This window comes from Nerophis lumbriciformis, linkage group LG12, assembly GCF_033978685.3.
Source record: "Nerophis lumbriciformis linkage group LG12, RoL_Nlum_v2.1, whole genome shotgun sequence".
NCBI lineage: Eukaryota > Metazoa > Chordata > Actinopteri > Syngnathiformes > Syngnathidae > Nerophis > Nerophis lumbriciformis.
This window is the reverse complement of record NC_084559.2, coordinates 26187842-26210990: the sequence shown is the minus strand read 5'-3', so window position 1 is coordinate 26210990 and position 23149 is coordinate 26187842. Positions and strand designations below refer to the sequence as shown.

General features: G+C 40.4%; 1 protein-coding gene across 1 annotated transcript; it reads left to right on the top strand.

The window, feature by feature from the left end:
- Nucleotides 1-367: 367 nt before the first annotated feature.
- bnip3la (BCL2 interacting protein 3 like a) lies at nucleotides 368-22880 on the top strand. The gene is made up of 6 exons (XM_061986210.1): nucleotides 368-506; nucleotides 13599-13860; nucleotides 13941-14022; nucleotides 17049-17152; nucleotides 17241-17390; nucleotides 21429-22880. Exons 1-6 carry the CDS (start codon nucleotides 455-457, stop codon nucleotides 21475-21477), a joined length of 699 nt encoding a protein of 232 aa, XP_061842194.1. The 5' UTR covers nucleotides 368-454; the 3' UTR covers nucleotides 21478-22880.
- Nucleotides 22881-23149: the final 269 nt, after the last annotated feature.

Sequence of the window (23149 nt, the reverse complement as noted above, 5' to 3'; positions counted from 1 at the left end):
TCTAAAAATGCATTTTCCCATCCCATACGCGACATAATTGCGCTCGTAATATATATATATATATATATATATATATATATATATATATATATATATATATATATATATACATCCACACACACGCACAGTCCAGCCCAGCCCCTGGCCACATTTTTTTTAACCCAATGAGGCCCCCCGAGTCAAAAAGTTTGGGGACCCCTAGTATATAGACTGTCAGGGTATCACCTTGGTAACATTTTGAAATGCATTTTTTTTTTGGTCAAATTGTTGGAATCTTACAAATCAACGACAATGACTTGCACAATTTGGCACCCCTTATCACGTAAGCCCTGTGCTTTTGTCAGTCCTTGTTTGACAATTGTCATCACAGTAGACGTATGTGCATGGCCAGACTCTGCGCATGCGCACTTTCTAGTCTTGTTGATACAGCCCAAACTAAAACTGAGTAGTCAACATGTCCACCGCTGCTGCTCAACAAAACAATAACGAAGAGCCCGGACTACACGGTACGTAACGTCGTCTATGTTTATGCGCTTCCGTCAGGTTTATTCTATTGTATATGTTCCTCTCAGAATTACTGAATTTTGACGACAACAGTTCTGTAAACATTTGTGTTAAAGTTATTCGAGATAAAAAACCGTTTCCTCATCCTTTCGGAGGGGTCGAGTGTGACGTAGATTGACGTTGCTGCAAAGTAGCCAATAGAGTTTGCCGATTGTTTGAGTGATGGAGACGGCAGCCAATCACGTAGCTAACTTGCTGCTGGGCGGGCTCTGAGGAAAATAAAAACAACTCGAGACAAAAAAAGACGATCGTATGCTATGCTTTTTATCGAATAAAGTATTTTCCATTTGTAAACACTATGAGGTTTTTATTGTTATTTACCAAAACGCAGTATTTCAAACGTGCCTTTTATAAGAAATGTTCAAATATTATGTTAGTGGAAACAGTTATCGAATTGTCAAAACGTTATAAAAACACATTTTAACTCACCCCGCCTATGTCCAAGAATATAAATGTGACATATTTTAATAAATAAAATTAAGCTGAATCACAGCTGGAACACTGACACGTCCGGACAAGGCTGGCTGTTACGCAACAGCGACTTGCATTGTTGACGCCAGTAAAAAAAAATGGACACGCCGTTGAATTGTTACGTATAGTGATTGAGTTCTATTTTTAGTCGGACGAAAAATGGCGTTCCGTGTAAATATTTATCTTTCTGTGTTCGGTCCAAATGACTCTCTGTATGGATTGCATAACACTGCTGGAGAGAGAGAGAAAAAACATGGTCTCGCTGTTAGTGGGGCAGTGGCACAAACATGAACGCTGATGCAGTGCAGATGTTTTGAACACAACATCACACGTACTTAAACCCTTCAGGGTCCAAGGTGAAATTATACGTGTTTTAAACTGGACCGTACAGTTTGTCTTCGGCCCTGTTTACACTAAGCCGGCTAAGGTTATCCAGGGTAAATCACACCTAACCTTATCAATGCCACCGTGTAAGACCCCCGCCCCCCTCCGTCCGCCGGCGCAACACGACCTAGTACGCATGCGCGAAAAATAAAACAAACGTCCATCTGCTCTCCAGTAGATGGCTTTACTTCACTGTGAAGTTATTTAAAATAGCTATATTGTAAATAGCTTGCTGTGCATTTTACATTTGTTTGCTGTGTTTTGTGTGCAAGTTTTTAAATTAAAATGTATCTCCTTTGAACAATATCCAGTGTTGTGGTATTTCAACGACCGTATTTTTCGGACTATAATTCGCAGTTTTTTTCATAGTTTGGCCGGGGGTGCGACTTATACTCAGGAGCGACTTATGTGTGAAATTATTAGCACATTACCGTAAAATATCAAATAATATTATTTAGCTTATTCACGTAAGAGACTAGACCAGTGGTTCTTAACCTGGGTTCGATCGAACCCTAGGGGTTCGGTGAGTCGGCTCAGGGGTTTTAGCGGAGGTCAAAACACACCCGACTCATCGTGTAAATAAAAACTTCTCCCTATCGGCGTATTACGTATACGACAACAGCAGAAGTCACACTGATTTGCAGGTGTGTCATTTGTAGTGAGTTTATGCACTGTGTTGGTTTTGTTGTTTGAACAAGGTGATGTTCATGCACGGTTCATTTTGTGCACCAGTAAAAAAACACGGTAACACTTTAGTATGGGGAACATATTCACCATTAATTAGTTGCTTATTAACATGCAAATTAGTAACACATTGTCTCTTAACTAATCATTATTAAGTACTTATTAATGCCTTATTCGGCATGGCCTTATTATAAGTCTAACTCTGGCCCTAACCCTAACCAAATAACTCTACATTAAGTCTTTGTTACTTAGAATATGTTCACCTGGTGTCCAAAAAACTCTAAATTAAGTCTTTGTTATTTAGAATATGTTCCCCATACTAAAGTGTTACCAAAAACATAAAACTTTGTCTTGAATTTGAAAAAAAAAACATTTTATTTTTCACTAAAGAAGGGTTCGGTGAATGCGCATATGAAACTGGTGGGGTTCGGTACCTCCAACAAGGTTAAGAACCACTGATCTAGACGTATAAGATTTCATGGGATTTAGCGATTAGGAGTGACAGATTGTTTGGTAAACGTATAGCATGTTCTATATGTTATAGTTATTTGAATGACTCTTACCATAATATGTTACGTTAACATACCAGGCACGTTCTCAGTTGGTTATTTATGCGTCATATAACGTACACTTATTCAGCCTGTTGTTCACTATTCTTTATTTATTTTCAATTGCCTTTCAAATGTCTATTGTTGGTGTTGGGTTTTATCAAATAAATTTCCCCCAAAAATGCAACTTATACTCCAGTGCGACTTATATATGTTTTTTTCCTTCTTTATTATGCATTTTCGGCCGGTGCGACTTATACTCCGGAGCGATTTATACTCCGAAAAATACGGTAACTAGAATCCAGTGCGTCTATTGTAGTGAATCACTTCTGAGACATCATAAATTAATGAAATCTTTATTGGACACGTAAACAATGTGATAAAGAACATTTTATAACAATTAATCTAGACAGAGAATACCCAAAGTATTGTTGTTGTGGGTTGACTCCGCCGTTGGGGTATTCTTTCGTGAGATATGGCGTCATGGGATAAGCTGGGTCACCGCAAAGAAAAACAGGGAGCGGATCTTCATCTTCCAGCAGTTTTTTGGGACACGAGGAGATGGTTCCATCTTTCAGCTGCGCGCTAATGGCGGAGTTAGCGAAAGATGCGGGCATCATGAACGCTCCTGGCCATTTTGATTGATTGAAACTTTTATTAGTAGATTGCACAGTACAGTACATATTCCGTACAATTGACCACTAAATGGCAGAGGTGTGGACTCGAGTCACATGACTTGGACTCGAGTCAGACTCGAGTCATGAATTTGATGACTTTAGACTCGACTTTACAAAATGTAAAGAGACTTGCAACTCGACTTAGACTTTAACATCAATGACTTGTGACTTCACTTGGACTTGAGCCTTTTGACTTGACATGACTTGACATGACTTGCCACTTTCCCCAAAATCCAAAGCTTAAAAAGTTATTTGGGAGCGCTTCGTATTTTTCATTTTCTTCGTCTGTCTATCAGCGTGTTATTCCTGTCAGCTGGTGTGCTGTCAGTACAACAGCCAATCAAATTAGAACTACGTTGTTTTCATCACACAGCATTCATCCAATCAAATTGCAGGACAACCAATGAACAAGAGTTGGTCCAACAACGTGCCAGTGATAAACAATTATGTTAAAGTTGGTTTCGTTCGGGTATAAAAACTACGACTTGGTCAACAAAAAACTAATTTCCGTATGCAAATCACGCAGTTCGAATATTACAGACGGAGACGCAACAACTTCCAACTTCGTTCGACATTTGAAGTTGCACAAAGAAGGGTAAGTTTTGAATGTAAGATAACGTTTATTGGCTAAGTAACGTGACTTTTATTTGCTGTGTAGTTAAATCAGTGAGGCTGCAAATTCACTGCTAACGTTATAACCATAGACATCTTATAAGTAGACGCAGCATAGAGCGCTACTGCCTACTGGCGCAGACGAGGCGCGGGGCCGCCATCTTGGAGTGGTGATCCGCTCCACTCAGTGCAATTCATTTGGCAGGAGCAATGAACTGTCAGCGCATTTAATTCATTTTACCTCACTGAATACCACTGATTTTCACGCGCTTTTTTGTCATACGTGTGTAACAGACACATGTTTTGGCGTGTTTTATTATTCATAGTTTGCTTAACAGTAATATAATATTCTTATACGCTATAAGTGACCAGACGTCCGAGATCAAAACTGGGAATATAATCCCAGAGAAGGGGGAAAAAAACGGTAAGCTATTTTTAAGTTGAAGAAACAATATGATTAGGTTATATATACATATGCGTGTATCCTACATAAACAATGTATGAATACATTAGATATCTATATATCTTAGGGACCTATAGACTGTATCTCTGTTGCTTCAGCAGCAGAGAGTTTATTCTGTCTTGACACTTTGTATTGATATTTTCTATTACATTCTTCCCTTAAATGATAATGTTTGCAGTGATTGTTTTATATGTATTATTTTATGTAAGTCGCTTTGGATAAAAGCGTCTGCCAAATACTTAAACATATTTAAACACCTGAAAGTCTTCATATCAGCTAAAACCACCAATCTGTTTCACTGGATTCAGAATAAAACCAAATTCTGTTTAACCCAACAATGTTAGTATTTGAATATTGTTACTTGAAGACTGATTCCTGGTTACAATTATACTGTTAAGAAAGTATTGTCTTATACTTTGCCTAAAATGAGAATGCATCATAATCAGTAGTGGCTGGTGAATTTTGTTTTAGGTGGGGCTGAAAGTTTGTGAACCAAACCCCTGTAGGGGCGTCATCCTCCCCCAGAAGATTTCTTTGTGATTTTCACATACAAATATTGAAGATCTTTGATCCTTCTCAACCCTGTGGTAATATTATTTTCATAAAATACAACCAATAGTACGTTAATGTTAAATCTTACTTGTGAAAAGTAATCCCCCGATTCCTATTTTCAACAGTCCGCTCATTTGAGCAGGAAAACGCTGAACACCATCTTTGTTTTCTACCTTTCAACTGTCAGTTTAGGCTGCTCGCCGGCTCCTCATCAGCACTTCAAGATGGCGGGCAAATTGCTCACGTCACAGCAACCAATGCTGCGTCTACTTATAAGATGTCTATGGTTATAACGTCATTGCAAACACGGCAATCTGTTGCGTCCACTGCAGTTTGCTACCTTATTCATACTTTTTGTCAAGTGATTTTTTTTTAAGCAGGGTTTCATGAGGTACCTATACATAACGTTACGTTAGTCAATGTATCACACACAGTAACGTAACGTTAGTCAATGTATCACACACAGTAACATTACGTTAGTCAATGTATCACACACAGTAACATTACGTTAGTCAATGTATCACACACAGTAACGTAACGTTAGTCAATGTATCACACACAGTAACGTAACGTTAGACGGCAGTCAGCAGCACCGCGTATTTTAGCCACCTACAAAAAGACAAACATAGTCAAATAAAGGTCAGTTAAAATGTATACTATATTAAGAATATGTGTACATATTGCATAGGGTCCTGACATCTCAAAAGTACAACTCTGTTCATTGTTATGTTCATATATTTGTTATGTTTTTCATGTGTACGCACACATAAACACACATACAGTATGAGATGAGATCAATGAGATAAGGTAAGAACAGGATAGAAACAGCTGTGGAACTAGTTACAATGCAATATGCCATGGAAATACAATGTTAACACTTTTGTGCAAATAAGTACAGTTGCACTTGTTTTTTTCAAATGTGTTTATTCTGTAAAGGAATGAGTTACATGTTTAAAATGACTGGTTAATAGTGCTATTTTGAAGTGCAATGTCAGCACTATCTTTTTCCCTGCAATTTCAAATGAACTTGTTTTAATAAATAAATACAGCGTTTTAAAAGCATACACAATCTGTGTAAATATATTAGTCTGTGGTTAAATGACTTGAAAGGACTCGAAACTCAAAATGCAGGACTTGGGACTTGACTTGAGACTTTCCAGTCTTGACTTTGGACTTGACTCGGACTTGCCCTGTCTTGACTCGGGACTTGACTCGAGACTTGAGGGTAAAGACTTGAGACTTACTTGTGACTTGCAAAGCAATGACTTGGTCCCACCTCTGCTAAATGGTAACACCCGAATAAGTTTTTCAACTTGTTTAAGTCGGGGTCCACGTAAATCAATTCATGGTAATTCATGGTATTTCACTGTCACATCCATAAAGTTTTTCGGTAAATAGACTCACAGCTGACGCGGACATTTGAAAGTTCTCTCGCCGTCTGAGAAGTGTTGTTTACGAAATAGCTGCAATCGCTCGTTGCCTTCCCTTAAGGTATTGATTTGTGGTTTCCAAAAGCGCATGTACATGCAGAAGAAGGAGAAACACAGGCATGTCTGGATGATCCGCCTCCATCTTTGTTATGAAGCTGCCGGTGGCGCGTTCTTTCTGATGTCTTTTCCTGTGTGGAGCACGGGCTTTCAGGCGTCGCTTCCTCTGCTAACTCACTTTGTAAACGATCAATGAGTCCATACAAAGCTAAGTGCCGGAGATTCAAGAAATACACGGCTGACTTACCCGTGTAAAAATTTGTCCGAGGAGGGGGACCTTAAACGATGGTTTAGTGTGGCTGAAACGGGGCTCAGGCTAAATAATTATTCGTTTAAGGGGTTAAACAACTTAGTGTAGACATGGCCTAAAAGCCGACTAAGGTTATCCAGGGTAAATCCCACCTAACCTTATCCTTGTCCACACACACATGATGGTCGTTTAAGACCCCTCCCCCCCTCCGTCAGCCGGCGCAACGCGACCTAATACGCATGCGCGGACACTGCGTCATAGTCACCACCAATGTTGCTTTGTGTGCAAGTTCTTAAATGTAACTTATCTGAACAATATCCAGTGCTGTGGTATTTCAATTAACTGAAATCCAGTGTGCTGTGGGGCCCTATTGTAGTGAATCACACCTGAGCCATCATAAATTAATCAAATCTTTATTGGACACGAAAGTACACAATGTGACAAAGAACATTTTACAACAATCAATCTAGGGATGTAGATATCTGGTCAGGACACTCCTGACTCTTTTGCCTTCATCTTCATTTTCCATTCCTTTTTTGTGACTTTATATACTCTGGACCTAGACGTTGAGTCCGCGACATACATGGCGGACAATAACTGATACAGTCTGCTTTGCCAGTCCAAAAGCATTCGCCGTTTTCCGTAGTTTTCCCTCGACGGCCAGGTAATACAAAGCACACGCTACCTTTTTTTTTATTACATCCAAGAGAGCCCGCATTCTCGTTGGCTCTTCTGCGACAAATGGATCAAGTTTTTCGATAAGTAGAATCACAGCTGACGTCAACATTCGAAAGTTCTCTTGTCGTCTGAGAAGTGTTGTATCCCAAATAGCTGCAATCGCTTTCTCTTAAGGTATTCATGTGTGATTTCCACAAGCGTCTGTACATGTAGAAGAAGGAGAAACACGGCATGTCTGGATGACTCGCCTCCATACTTCCAGTGGTTAGCTACGAGTTACGAAACTACTTTATTATGAACTGTGGTGCGTTCATTCTGACGTTACTTCCTGTGTGGGGCGCGGTCTTTCTGGTGTCTCTTCCTCTCCGAACTCACGTTTGTAAACGATCAATGAGTCCATACAAAGCTAAGAGCCGGAGATTCAAGAAATACACGGTGCACTTACCCGTGTAAAACATTTCCTGAGGAGGGGGACCTTAAACACATAGTTTAGTGTGGCTGAAACGGGGCTTAGGCTAAATAATTATTAGTTTAAGGTGTTATCCGGCTTAGTGTAGACATAGCCTTAGAAGACGTTTCGCCTCGTCCGAGGAGGCTTCATCAGTTGATGCTCACAGACTTGGATTGGTAAGATCTGGTCTGTCACTTGGTGCCAAAACCCAAACTATCCTCCACAGTTTTCTCCACATTCCCAGACAAAACATATTGTGCTCTATTTCGCTGCAAAACAGACAAATTCAATGCAATTGAGCTACACCTCTGCCAACACAACAGCAGTCATTAGGATGGAGTCCCACTCGTTATTTGTAGTTCTGTTCCTTTGCCTTCCGGTTTCAGAGTGGGATTTATAGCTTTATTGTTTTTTTACGAGGGCTGTCAAATGATTATTCTTTTTAATGAGGTTATGACATTTTTGAATTTGGATGAATCACAATTACTCGCTTGCATTATTAAAATGTCTTTAAGAAAAGACTCCAATATTTTACGCACAATTTTATGGTCAGAATGTCATCCAGGAACATTTTACTTGAATGCATGAAATATTTGCACAAAACTTGGCAACAGTTTTATTTAAAATCCTTCCAGGCTGTATTGTGGAGTAAAATTTGCCATCAAGCACAGCAGAGTCTTCTCACTCATTTTTGTACTCACATATGCATTGATCTGATCACTGACCATATCAATCAATCAATCAATCAATCAATGTTTACTTGTATAGCCCTAAATCACGAGTGTCTCAAAGGGCTGCACAAGCCACAACAACATCCTCGGCTCAGATCCCACATCAGGGCAAGAAAAAAACTCAACCCAATGGGCTACAATGAGAAGCCTTGGAGGGGACCGCAGATAGCGGTTAAGGTAAAAGAGCTTGTACAGTCAAAAAAAATAGAACGTTTAAGTATGTTCATGAAAACTGCGATAATTTTTTGTGATTAATCACATGAGTTAACTTGTTAATTTTGACAGACCTACTTTTTACTGCTAAATGGCCTTGTGGTTAGAGTGTCTGCCCTGGGATTGGTAGATAGTGAGTTCAAACCCCGGCCGAGTCATACCAAAGACTATAAAAATGGGACCCATTGCCTTCCTGCTTGGCACTCAGCATCAAGGGTTGGAATTGGGGGTTAAATCACCAAAATGATTCCCGAGCGCGGCCACTGCTGCTGCTCACTGCTCCCCTCACCTCCCAGGGGGTGGAACAAGGGGATGGGTCAAATGCAGTGGTATTTTAACTTTTTTTTTTACCTTTCACATGAGAACAGGTGATCTTTTCCTCACATGTGATATTACAGTCTCAGGACATTCAATCGGTTGCAACTGAACTTTCAGGTTTCACCTCCTTAGAACTACTCTGAGCGCTTGGTGCCTAAACCCTATCCCCAGACAAGAACAGTTTTCCTCTATGTTGGTGTAAAACAGCTGTTAAAATGCAAAGGAGTGACACTTATTTGTAATTATGTCCCTTTGCCTATTTGTAACTCTGTGACCACCTTTACATTTGTGTTATTCTATAGTCCTGCTATGGTGCAAAGCCACTATTAAAACGCAAAGGAGTGACACTTCTGCCGACACAATAGCCGTAATTAGGATGGAATCTCCCTCATCATTTGTAATTATGGTCCTTTGTCTTCAGGGTCCAGGGTAGGACTTGGTGTTTTTTACCTTTTAATATAATTACACGTTAAAACTGTTCAACTTTTCTTCACATATGACTACATTCTCAGCGCATTCAATCGATCACAACTGGACGTTCAGTTTTGGCCTCATCTGAGCAGGCTTCATCAGTTTATGCTAGAGTGGTCAGTTGTAGTCTGGGCGCTTGGTGCCAAAACCCAAACCATCCTCAGCAGGAGGGGCGCATGGCCACACAAGAATGGGTTTGTTCTATTGTGATGCAAAGTAGGGACACGTCTGCCAACAAATTACTTTGTTGATGCACCTTTAGCAGCAATTACTGCCTCTAGTCTTTTTGAATATGATGACACAAGCTTGGCCCACTTTCCTCTTGGCCCATTCCTCTTTGCAGCACCTCTCAAACTCCATCAGATTGGATGGATCCAGGATATCTCTGTACATTGCTGCATTCATCTTAGTCTAGTCAGGGAGGTGACCAAGAACCCGATGGTCACTCTGTCAGACCTACAGCAGTCCTCTCTGGAGAGAGGATAACCTTCTAGAAGGACAACCATCTTTGCAGCACTCTTACCAATCAGGCCTGTATGGTATAGTGGCCAGACGGAAGCCATTTCTAAGTAAAAAGTTTGCCAAAATGCACCTGAAATACTCTCAGATCATGAGAAACAACATTTTCTGGTCTAATGATATAAACATTAAACACTTTGGCGTGAATGCCAGGCATTGTGTGTGGAGGAAACCAGGCACCGCTCATCACCAGGCCGATACCATCCCTACAGTGAAGCATGGTGGTGGCAGCATCATGCAGTGGGATGTTTTTCAGCGGCAGAAACTGGAAGACTAGTCAGGATAGAGGGAAATATGAATGCAGCAATGTACAGAGACACATACTGGATGAAAACCAACGCTTCCCATCCAACCTGATGGAGCATGAGAGGCGCTACAAAGAGGAATGGGTGAAACTGTCAAAGATAGGTGGGCCAAGCTTGTGTCATCATATTCAAAAAAGACTTGAGGCTGTAATTGCTGCTAAAGGTGCATCAACACAGTATTGAGCCAAAGGCTGTAAATACTAATTATGTACATGTGATTTATTTTTATTTTTATTATTATTACATTTGTCAGCCTTCCCGGTAAGGTCTATTCAGGTGTACTGGAGAGGAGGCTACGCCGGATAGTCAAACCTCGGATTCAGGAGGAACAGTGTGGTTTTGGTCCTGGTCGTGGAACTGTGGACCAGCTCTATACTCTCGGCTGGGTCCTTGAGGGTGCATGGGAGTTTGCCCAACCAGTCTACATGTGCTTTGTGGACTTGAAGAAGGCATTCGACCGTGTCCCTCGGGAAGTCCTGTGGGGAGTGCTCAGAGGGTATGGGGTATCGGACTGTCTGATTGTGGCGGTCCGCTCCCTGTATAATCAGTGTCAGAGCTTGGTCCGCATTGCCGGCAGTAAGTCGGACACGTTTCCAGTGAGGGTTGGACTCCGCCAAGGCTGCCCTTTGTCACCGATTCTGTTCATAACTTTTATGGACAGAATTTCTAGGCGCAGTCAAGGTGTTGAGGGGATCCGGTTTGGTGGCTGCAGGATTAGGTCTCTGCTTTTTGCAGATGATGTGGTCCTGATGGCTTCATCTGGCCAGGATCTTCAGCTCTCACTGGATCGGTTCGCAGCTGAGTGTGAAGCGACTGGGATGAGAATCAGCACCTGCAAGTCCGAGTCCATGGTTCTCGCCCGGAAAAGGGTGGAGTGCCATCTCCGGGTTGCGGAGGAGACCCTGCCGCAAGTGGAGGAGTTCAAGTACCTAGGAGTCTTGTTCACGAGTGAGGGAAGAGTGGATCGTGAGATCGACAGGCGGATCGGTGCGGCGTCTTCAGTAATGCGGACGCTGTATCAATCCGTTGTGGTGAAGTAGAAGCTGAGCCGGAAAGCAAAGCTCTCAATATACTGGTCAATCTACGTTCCCATCCTCACCTATGGTCATGAGCTTTGGGTAATCACCGAAAGGACAAGATCACGGGTACAAGCGGCCAAAATGAGTTTCCTCCGCCGGGTGGCGGGGCTCTCCCTTAGAGATAGGGTGAGAAGTTCTGTCATCCAGGGGGAGCTCAAAGTAAAGCCGCTGCTCCTCCACATCGAGAGGAGCCAGATGAGGTGGTTCGGGCATCTGGTCAGGATGCCACCCGAACGCCTCCCTAGGGAGGTGTTTAGGGCACGTCCGACCGGTAGGAGGCCACGGGGAAGACCCAGGACACGTTGGGAAGACTGTATTGTCTGTAGAAGGTATTGTCTGTAGAATTTGATGACTATTTAATTTTGGAATATGGCTGTAACATAACAAAATGTGGAATAAGTGAAGCGCTGTGGATACTTTCCTGATGCACTGTATATTGTATCGCTTTTGTAAAGTTGCTATTGTTTCTTATATATTTTTAAGGCTGTCAAAAATGAAGTTTACTAATGTGATTCGTTACAAACAAATTCATTAATAATGTATCTATACATTTTGGACTATATATGCTCCTTTACTTCAACCACAAATTGTTACCTGAAAGGCTGAAGGTTTCTATAAGGTCAGCGATCAGGTCAATGCTTACATTACTGCAAAGATGACTGAGGAGAACCCGACTTGTGGCAAATTTCACTTCAAAATAGACCTTGCCTGGACTTTAGATAAAACTGTTACCAAGTTCTGAGCAAATAAATGACGTGCATTCAAGTAACACAATTAAAACATGTTCCTGTGTATGATATTCTGACAATAAAATTGCATGTGTCCAAATATTGGGGTATTGTTTAAGTTAATATGAATTATGCAAGCAAGTGATTAATGATGATTAATCCAAATTCAAAAGTGTGATTAAACTAATTAAAAAAAACAAAAAACAGCTGGCACTATTTTTTTTTCTATTTTTTCTAGGGATATTTAGAGTGTTCTTTTTTTTATCTTTTCTTCTTGTAATTGATCTATTGTGCTTAAAACATTTTCCCTGTAGGATCAATCCAAATTAGCAGTTGAATACCATCCATACATCCATCTTCTTCCGCTTATCCGAGGTCGGGTCGCGGGGGCAGCAGCTTAAGCAGGGAAGCCCAGACTTCCCTCTCCCCAGCCACTTCGTCCAGCTCCTCCCGGGGGATCCCAAGGCGTTCCCAGGCCAGCCGGGAGAGATAGTCTTCCTAGCGTGTCCTGGGTCTTCCCCGTGGCCTCCTACCGGTCGGACGTGCCCGAACACCTTCCTAGGGAGGCGTTCGGGTGGCATCCTGGCCAGATGCCCGAACCACCTCATCTGGCTCCTCTCGATGTGGAGGAGCAGCGGCTTTACCGCAGAGCTCCCCCTGGATGACAGAGCTTCTCACCCTATCTCTAAGGGAGAGCCCTGCCACCCGGCGGAGGAAACTCATTTTGGCCGCTTGTACCCGAGATCTTGTCCTTTTGGTCATGACCCAAAGCTCATGACCATAGGTGAGGATGGGAACGTAGATCGACCGGTAAATCGAGAGCTTTGCCTTCCGGCTCAGCTCCTTCTTCACCACAACGGATCGATACAGCGTCCGCATTACTGAAGACGCCGCACCGATCCGCCTGTCGATCTCACGATCCACTCTTCCCCCACTCGTGGACAAGACTCCGAGGTACTTGAACTCCTCCACTTGGGGCAAGATTGGCTCCAAGGGTTGGTGAGGAGAGCAGTTGAGTATTGTTTGGCAAAATGACCACCGTTAAGATGCAGAGTAGAGAGCCCTTCAGCAGCACAACACCAGTTGTTATGATGAAATCACCCTTGTTAGTAGTCCCTTCAACTGTATCAATGGCAGGGCACCTGAAACCAAACCGTTATTTGTCAGACGCTGAAATGTTGCATCTCTACGGAAGGGTTGAAAGGACAGTATTGTATGTACAGTGCCAAATGCACTCATTTATATATCGGGATAAACAAAACAACCAATGAGCAGGCGAATGTCACAACACAGACAAAACTCTTCAGGTCAAGACTCCTGCTGCGCCTGCACAGACCTGAGGGTTAAATGACTTTGTTGTCTTTTTCACTTCCAACACGATGGGTCATATTTACCCAAATTCTCTTTACCCAGGCTCTTGGGTGGAGTTGGAGTTGAACGGAAATACTGGCGCTCAGGGCGTGCACACTACCTTGCAGATGACACCTGCTGAAGACCAACTAAATGCAAACACTGGCATAAGTCAAACCTTGGAAGTGGTGCCTGAGCTCGATGAAACCCTCATTGGAGGTCTAGAACATGTTCCCTCGTCCTCTTCCATTCACAATGGAGACATGGAGAAGATCCTCCTAGATGCGCAGCACGAATCGAGTGCGAGTAACTCCTCGTGTGACAGGTAAGGCTAAAGTAATGTGCTTTGCACTATTGTGTGTGTACATTCATACTGTATATATTAACCTCACTGTGCTGACTCAGTCCCCATAGGCCACCAAGTCCTGAACAGGATGATGGTCAGATTACCTTTGATGTGGACATGTCTAGTCCAAGAGGTAGTCAGGTATGACAAATACACCATTCCATTTTTTTAAAAATACACTAGAACCTCGAAGGTCAAATACAACTTACAAAATCTCCCATAGTAAAATAAAGAAACTCAAATTATTACCTTCCAGGGTCATTTCCAACATGCTTTTAAATGGGTTAATTGTACTACATCACATTTCTATACTTGCACTATTCAACATGTTTGAAAAGGAGTTGGAAGAAGCTGAGCTTATTTACTCTTCTCCGTGTCTCAGCAGTTACAGATAATTTGCGGACTTGTGTTTAAAGGGGAACATTATCACCAGACCTATGTAAGCGTCAATATATACCTTGATGTTGCAGAAAAAAGACCATATATTTTTTTAACCGATTTCCGAACTCTAAATGGGTGAATTTTGGCGAATTAAACGCCTTTCTATTATTCGCTCTCGGAGCGATGACGTCACATCGGGAAGCAATCCGGCATTTTCTCAAACACATTACAAACACCGAGTCAAATCAGCTCTGTTATTTTCCGTTTTTTCGACTGTTTTCCGTACCTTGGAGACATCATGCCTCGTCGGTGTGTTGTCGGAGGGTGTAACAACACGAACAGGGACGGATTCAAGTTGCACCGGTGGCCCAAAGATGCGAAAGTGGCAAGAAATTGGACGTTTGTTCCGCACACTTTACCGACGAAAGCTATGCTACGACAGAGATTGCAAGAATGTGTGGATATCCTGCGACACTCAAAGCAGATGCATTTCCAACTGGACTGGAAAAGAGAGCGGATGAGGGTATGTCTACAGAATATATTAATTGATGAAAACTGGACTGTCTGCACTCTCAAAGTGCATGTTGTTGCCAAATGTATTTCATATGCTGTAAACCTAGTTCATAGTTGTTAGTTTCCTTTAATGCCAAACAAACACATACCAATCGTTGGTTAGAAGGCGATCGGCGAATTCGTGCTCACTTTCTCCCGTGTCGCTGGCTGTCGTGTCGTTTTTGTCGGTTTCGCTTGCATACGGTTCAAACCGATATGGCTCAATAGCTTCAGTTTCTTCTTCAATTTCGTTTTCGCTACCTGCCTCCACACTACAACCATCCGTTTCAATACATGCGTAATCTGTTGAATCGCTTAAGCCGCTGAAATCCGAGTCTGAATCCGAGCTAATGTCGCTATACCTTGCTGTTCTATGCGCCATGTTTGTTTGTATTGGCATCACTGTGTGACGTCACAGGAAAATGGACGGGTGTATATAACGATGGTTAAAATCAGGCACTTTGAAGCTTTTTTTAGGGATATTGCGTGATGGGTAAAATTTAAAAAAAAACTTTGAAAAATAAAATAAGCCACTGGGAACTGATTTTTAATGGTTTTAACCCTTCTGAAATTGTGATAATGTTCCCCTTTAACATGTCCCACGTTACCATTTTCTAATAAGGAATGACGGATAAGGAATGGGTGATAGTAGAGTTTTGTACATAGCTTTCTCAGTAATGAAAAATCATAAACATTCTATATTAATAAATAAGTACAGGACATAACCTTCAAGTATAACTACTTTTAAAATATGATGTAAGACCTAGGGCTGTTAAAGTTAATGCATCACAAAAATGATCACATGTATATATGTATACACACAGACTAATAATGCAACCCCTTTAGATATTTACATAAAATGTGGTTGTTATATATTCAGTGATCAGGTCAATGCATACGTCAGTGCAAAGATGAGTGATTGACTAGACTTTAGATAAAACTGTTACCGATTTCTGAGCGAATAAATGTAAGTAAAACATTCAAAAAGTGTTAGTGTGTTACATTCTGACAATAAAATTGCATTTCTGTTGAAGTATTATGGTATTTTTCAAGTTAAAGTTGAATAATGCATGCTGTCAATTTACTGAAATTAATCAAGATTGATCAAAATTAAAAAGTGTGATTGATTACATTATTATTATTTTTAAATCCGTCGTTTGACTCCATTAGTAATAAATAACAAGAAAATTGTTAATTGGGGCTGCAAAAGTTAATCGACTACATTTGTCAATTCGATTAGAAAAAAGATTTGATTTATATTCTATTGCTTCAATTAATTGTTTCTGATTTAAAATAAAAAGATAAAATACAGACAGCATGGTTTTGCTGTCTGTATTTTTACCGCTTTTCTCTTTTTATTGTTTATTTTGTTTAAATAATATGCAGACAGAGTTTCCGCTGGGCCGCTTCAATAGAGCACACATGAGAGCGGTGGTGTGTAGGTGCCGTGATTTGTGTGGCAACGAACAGTGGATAATTTTTATTTATTCATTCATTTTTAATACACACATGTTAAAAGTGCAATTTCAATGTTGATGATGTGCATTTATTAGAACAAATAAATAAAGGTAATGACAACCAGAACTTATTTCCCAAGATGATGCACTGTGGCAGTAAAGTGTGTTTTATCTAATTAATCAAATAAACTAATTGAAAGAATACTCAGTTACCAAAATAATCGATAGCTACAGCCCCAAAGGTAAAAGCAACAATAAAATAGGTAATAGTAAGAATAAGGTATGTTAATTGCTGTGATCAATAAACAGTAAACTCTTATATTGTATTAAGCGGCCATTTTAAGAGTGACAATGCAATAATAAAAAGGAGAGCTCTGCTTTTGCCTAGGAGGTGAGTCACAAATACTCAACGCAGAAGAAGTAGATACACATTTATTTTTCAGGTGGCAATAAGTTCCAATCAGAATCAGAATCAGAAATACTTTATTAATCCCCGAGGGGAAATTAAAATGTTCAGCACAATCCCATTCAAGATCAGACAAACATTACAGGGAGACAAAACAGGATCGCTGACGGTTCTATGGCCGTCATCACAGAATTACAAAGATCCAAAGAAAAATGCAAAGTCATGTAATTTCACACACAAACGGTTCACATGCAGAATCTTTGTGCGACTTTAAAGACAAGGGGGTATTTGACTGTAGAGGTTCCACTTGTTTAATCATTGCTCATTTCACCTTTCAGCTCAAACTAAGTCACTTTCCTTCACATTTGCAGTCAGAAGAAGGTGGCACAGACAAAGACAAAGAGGATGACATCCTCATGAACAAAGAAGTAGATTGGGTTGATTGGTCCAGCAGGCCAGAAAATATTCCGCCAAAGTGAGTGAACACTCCCCTAACTTTACATCTTTTATTTATATTTTGTCTATTGTTATGGATTGCTGATTGTAATTTTTTTTTTCTGCAGGGAGTTCCACTTCAGGCACCCTCGGCGTGCAGTTTCCCTTAGTATGCGAAAGAGTGGCGTCATGAAGAAAGGCGGCGTATTGTCTGCTGAATTCCTGAAAGTTTTCATCCCGTCTCTTCTCATTTCACACATCCTCGCTCTTGGAATTGGGTAAGAATTTTAAAGTGTCCAGATGACCGAAATTTCACTACCAACTCTTTTCTTCATGTCTTTTAAAATTGAATCTGGCAGTTCCATCCATCCATCCATTTACCACCGCTTGTCCCTTACGGGGTCGCGGCGGGTGCTGGAGCCTATCTCAGCTGCATTCGCAGTTATTTTACATAATATAAGTTTGTTTTTGAGTAATTTTTTGATACTTGGTCCGCCTCCTTTCCATCGCCAGACTCCATATGTAACCACCTCTTGGTGTGACGTCATCTTCAAAAACTGCAACCCATTTCCCTGCATAAAAAGTGTGGATAAAGACATGTAAAACTATTATTTTGGTCACTAAATTGCATGTTTTTGTCGCTCTGGACCAGGGGTCGGGAACCTTTTTGGCTGAGAGAGCCATGAAAGCCAAATATTTTAAAATGTATTTCCGTGAGAGCCATATAATATGTTTGAACACTGAATACAACTAAATGCGTGCATTTTTAAGTAAGACCTACATTTTTTGAGTATAATAAGTCTCTTATTCTTTTTAATAACATTGTTATTCTGAAGCTAACCAATAATAAATAAAATACTTCTTACCATTAATGCGACTTCTTGAACAGGTGCGGTAGAAAACGGATGGATGGATTAAAATGCATGAGAATGTTTTATATTTTGAACGTTATTTTTAACACTGTGATTACCAGCTGAATTATTTATTACTTATCGTGTTAAGCAATGTCAGCTAAGATTTATCTGAGAGCCAGATGCAGTCATCAAAAGAGCCACATCTGGCTCTAGAGCCATAGGTTCCCTACCCCTGCTCTGGACTATGGTTACTTCAAAATTGATATAGTTAACATTATGAGCAAAAAAATAAATAAAAAAAATCGTCATTTCCGGACCTCCCTGCTCTTCCATAGACACCATCGTCTTGTGTTTCCTCATATTCTTCCAGCATTTTGTTAGCAGCTTGAGGAACACCTCAGTAGAAGAGGATGCAAAATATAATACTAGCACATTTCGACTGGAGAGGTCCATTCTTTCCTCACATTCCCATCATTAGGAAATGTATAGCGGGTGACCCTTTTTAGTTGAATTGCTACACCCACCTACTCAGTGGCCTAGTGGTTAGAGTGTCCGCCCTGAGATCGGTAGGTTGTGAGTTCAAACCCCGGCCGAGTCGTACCAAAGACTATAAAAATGTGAGCCATTACCTCCCTGCTTGGCACTCAGCATCAAGGGTTGGAATTGGGGGTTAAATCACCAAATTGGATGCCTGGGCGTGGAACCGCTGCTGCTCACTGCTCCTCTCACCTCCCAGGGGGTGAACTAGGGGATGGGTCAGATGCAGAGGGCACATTTCACCACACCTAGTGTGTGTGTGACAATCATTGGTACTTTAACTTTAACTGCAACAATGCATCTGGCAGACATATTTGATACCTCTTTGAAATTCAGTGCAAAAATAATGTGATTGTGGATGAAGATGGTACCAAAACACATACTACACGATATAAAATTGCCTCCAGTCTTCTGTGGGTGACATCCGCAGGCTAATGCAGGCATGCCCACTTTTAGCTAAAAAATGTGCTAAAACTCCTTTGAAAACAAGCCTAAAATCACTACTGTGCCTATTTTGGGGGCAATTTTATCTGTAGAGATCATTTTTAGGTCCAGAACTATGAAATAAGTGCCATAATGTCTGCATTCTAGGGGCCCTTTAACCTTTACAGCAGTACTATTGAACTAGTGGACTGGGGTTGACACCATACCGGCCCACGAGTTCAGTTCAAAACTTGGGAGAAACATTTATGCAGCAAATTCCTAAAAACACTAAAGTGCTCCTGTTGTATCGATGAACTTGGCCCACTGTAAACACATGAGAAGATTTTTGCATTGACATTTTACCCTTATTTGCAAACATAGAACACTGAGTTCCCAACTTGTGATTGAACTAACTGGGGCATTCCTCAGGGCACCCCTTTAAGTCCTCTCCTTTTTTTTGGCAGTTACCATTTTTTTTGTAACGTGGTTAATGTTTCTAGGGTCTTGCTGTAGCTTGTTTACTTCAGATGCACTTCGTTGTCATTTGTTCAACTTTTTTTAGTTATACTAGTGGTGTTCCTCAAAGTTCGATTTTAGGTCCTCTCTTTTTCATCATTTGGGCTATTCAACTGGTGGCCCGCAAGTTCAGTTAAAAAAAAAACTTGAGAGAGACTCACATTCTTGCAGAAGGTCTTTATCAACAGCAGAGCGCTCCTGTAACTCTGACAAACAAAATGACCAACATCAAATGTCTACTGTAGAAGACGCTAGTTCTCCGGAATATACAAAATAAGACCAACAGTGAAAGGAGAAGTCTGGTTCCCCGGTCCTTCGCTTTCTGGAAATGTGGCCCGCAAAACAATTTAGTGTAATATCCTGTCCTAGAGGAGGGATGTCCATTTTTTTCTCATACTGAAGGCTTCATACATATTTTTCCCCTGCTATCTAATCAGTCAATTTTGCCAGTCTGGGACTGATCTGTAGATGTTATATTATTGATAGATTTATATATATATATATATATATATATATATATATATATATATATATATATATATATATATATATATATATATATGTATATATATATATATATATATATATATGTATATATATGTATATATATATATAAAGGTTTATTTGAAATAGGGACAGATACAAAAACATAGACATCTGAAACAATTATCCAATGTATGCATCATAGTGTTTGTAGCCAAAGCTAATTTACAACACTTGTCCACAACAACAACAACAACAACACAGATCCAACATCATTAAAATAGGAAAATAAAAAATAGAATAAGGCAAAGATGAGTCGATAATAATAATAGAAATAATACAAAGTGCAAACTAGATAAAAGCCAATAATAATAACACAGAAAGTGTAGACGAGATAAAAACCAATTAGTAAAAATTAGTAAAAACTAAACATGGGAACCGATTGCTGCTCAACTAGCCATAATTTTGTTTGTTTTTTGAAAGCATACTTGCCAACCTTGAGACCTCCGATTTCAGGAGGTGTGTGTGTGTGTGTGTGTGGGGGGGGGGCGTGGTCGGGAGGGGGCGTGGTTAAGACGGGAGGAGTATATTTACAGCTAGAATTCACCAAGTCAAGTATTTCATATATATATATATATATATATATATATATAAAGAAATACTTGACTTTCAGGGAATTCTAGCTATATATATATATAGATTATATATATATATATATATATATATATATAAAAATAAGAGAAATACTTGAATTTCAGTTGTGCTCAGTTGTGCACTGCACTCTCTAAAAGCTGTAGATGTTATTGTCACATATGCATGCACAGTAGATGGCAGTATTGTCCTGTTTAAGAGTGTCACAACATTGCTGTTTACGGCAGACGAACAGCTTTACGGTAGACGAAAACGTGACTGCTGTTGTTGTGTGTTGTTACCGCGCTGGGAGGACGTTAATGAAACTGCCTAACAATAAACCCACATAAGAAACCAAGAGCTCGCCCTCGATCATTCTACAATTATAACGTAATTGGGCAGGCAGGCTGTTTATATTGTGGGAAAGCGGACGTGAAAACAGGCTGTCGACACGTCACTCAGGTCCGCATGGAGCTGGAGGGGGCGTGGCCTCCAGCTCCGCCTGAATTTCGGGAGATTTTCGGGAGAAAATTTGTCCCGGGAGGTTTTCGGGAGAGGCGCTGAATTTCGGGAGTCTCCCGGAAAATCCGGGAGGGTTGGCAAGTATGTTTGAAAGTGACAAGTGCAGGTATACTTTTCAAAGTGTCAGGTAAAGAGTTCCATAGTTGTGGTCCTTTTATTGAAAAGGCAGTCTGGGCAAAAGATGGGCTACGGAATGGAACACATCAGTTGCCTTTTGACATTGCTCGGGTTGTAGATCTGGTACCATGGATTTGTTTCCTATGTAAGAGGTATTTGATCATGTCTTGCTTTGCCTGGTCGTTATTAGGTTACAACCCTATTGTTTACGTCATGTTTGTTTTGTCTTTCAAGGGTGTACATCGGTAAAAGAATTGCCACGGCCTCCGCCAGTTCTTTCTGAGTAGAAAATGAAGCAGTGCCTGGATGTCCCTCGTCTTTCAAGCAATCTGTTGTCCAGCGTGTCTACCCACAGTCATCGTGCACCCACATCCAATCAGCGTTAGATTCTGTCACATTGTAAGTGTATTCACACACATGTTGTAATGTGGTTGCACTCCTTCACATCTTGACCCCAGGGCATCCCAGTTGACTCGTATCCAGTCGATACTAGTTCCTGATCAAGATGGGAACTATCATCACGTTCAAACACAAATGTGACAAGAGTTTGACGTCAGTCAGCTTTAGGATTGGGAATGGGTCCGCGGTATTTTGCTCCGTATTGTTTTTTGTTGTTGTTTTGTCACCAGAAATCTTGGCCTTCTAGCTGCTCTTTCAGTTACCACCGTCTGTGAACCAAAAATGTGCGCCGTATCTGCAATATGAACAAAAGTACAGGTAGTTTATATCTGAGAACAGAAGGAGTTTGTATCGCCTTAACTTTGTGAGCATGTGTGCAGTCGTCGGATGGAAATAAACAATGCTGCACAGTGGGATCCCACTTTTTTTTAAGCTTTGTTTGGAAGATTGAAATACTTTATCATGATCGACCATGTAGCCACTGAGTTGTGTATTTTGTGTTAATCTGAGTATTTTGGAAGAGTTTAACACGGGCCATAAGCTGGTTTTTATTTATTATATTTTTCTTACATTACAGCAACAATGTCATATCTTTTACTACTGCACATCGGTGATATGTCATTAGACTGTTTTTCCCTAACACGTTTAAATATGTAAATGTGAAGATACTTTAAGATGTGCTATGCTCCAACTAATAGAAACCTCCTGACATTGTATTAATATTAATACATTGATATCTGCATATATGTAGTGTCAGTGATGTGTTTTTGCTGTCATCTCCCCGGTACTTGCTTCACGGTTTGAGGCAAAATCCACAATGAGCCTGTCTAAATATTTCCATTCGTGTCATTTAAATAACATGTACAGCGTGTTTCTAGAAAAGAAATACAGTAAGTAGATATACATTTCCTAATGTAAGTGCATTTAATTTCTGTATATTGATGCCAATTGATGAAGATGGATGTGTGACTCGTCTGTCAGTGCTTTTAAGTTGTTAATCATGTTAAATGACAGAACATTGTTTTGGTTGCTGTGACAGATTTGGTTTTCAACATATAAAACACTGACCAACTCATCTTAAATATCAATATGGGCTTGTGTACAGTTATTAAGGCAGTGACTTGCGTGAAAATATAAGGTGCCATAAAGAAAATGTATAGTCACTAGGACTCAAACATGTATATGTCATCATTGACATAGGCTTCTGCACAGCTGATAAGCAATCAGTAGAAATATTAGAAACTCTGAACTGACTTTGTACTGAATAAAGCTGAAAATAAAAACAAATACAGCAGTCTGCATTTCTTTGTACATCTTCCAAAAGACACAGCAAATGTTACGAGAAAGGAAAGAAATACAGTATCCCAAAAAAAATTTATCCAATTTGATATAAGTATGAATCATGCAAAAAAAAATTATTTTGTAGTGTGGAAGGTCAAAAAAGCCTTGATTAAGTGAAAAAATTAAAACAGAACAACGGTAGGTATGGAGAAAGGATAATGTATTTATTACCGTCTCGAATGTATGTATGCTGTCTGTAAGTTTAAGTGGAGTAG

Excerpts from the sequence above, each read along its gene's own strand:
- bnip3la (XM_061986210.1), top strand. The coding sequence starts at position 455 with ATGTCCACCGCTGCTGCTCAACAAAACAATAACGAAGAGCCCGGACTA. Across the intron at positions 13,861-13,940 it reads AGTAACTCCTCGTGTGACAG|TCCCCATAGGCCACCAAGTC; the intron begins GTAAGGCTAAAG and ends GTGCTGACTCAG. Across the intron at positions 17,391-21,428 it reads ATCCTCGCTCTTGGAATTGG|GGTGTACATCGGTAAAAGAA; the intron begins GTAAGAATTTTA and ends TTGTCTTTCAAG.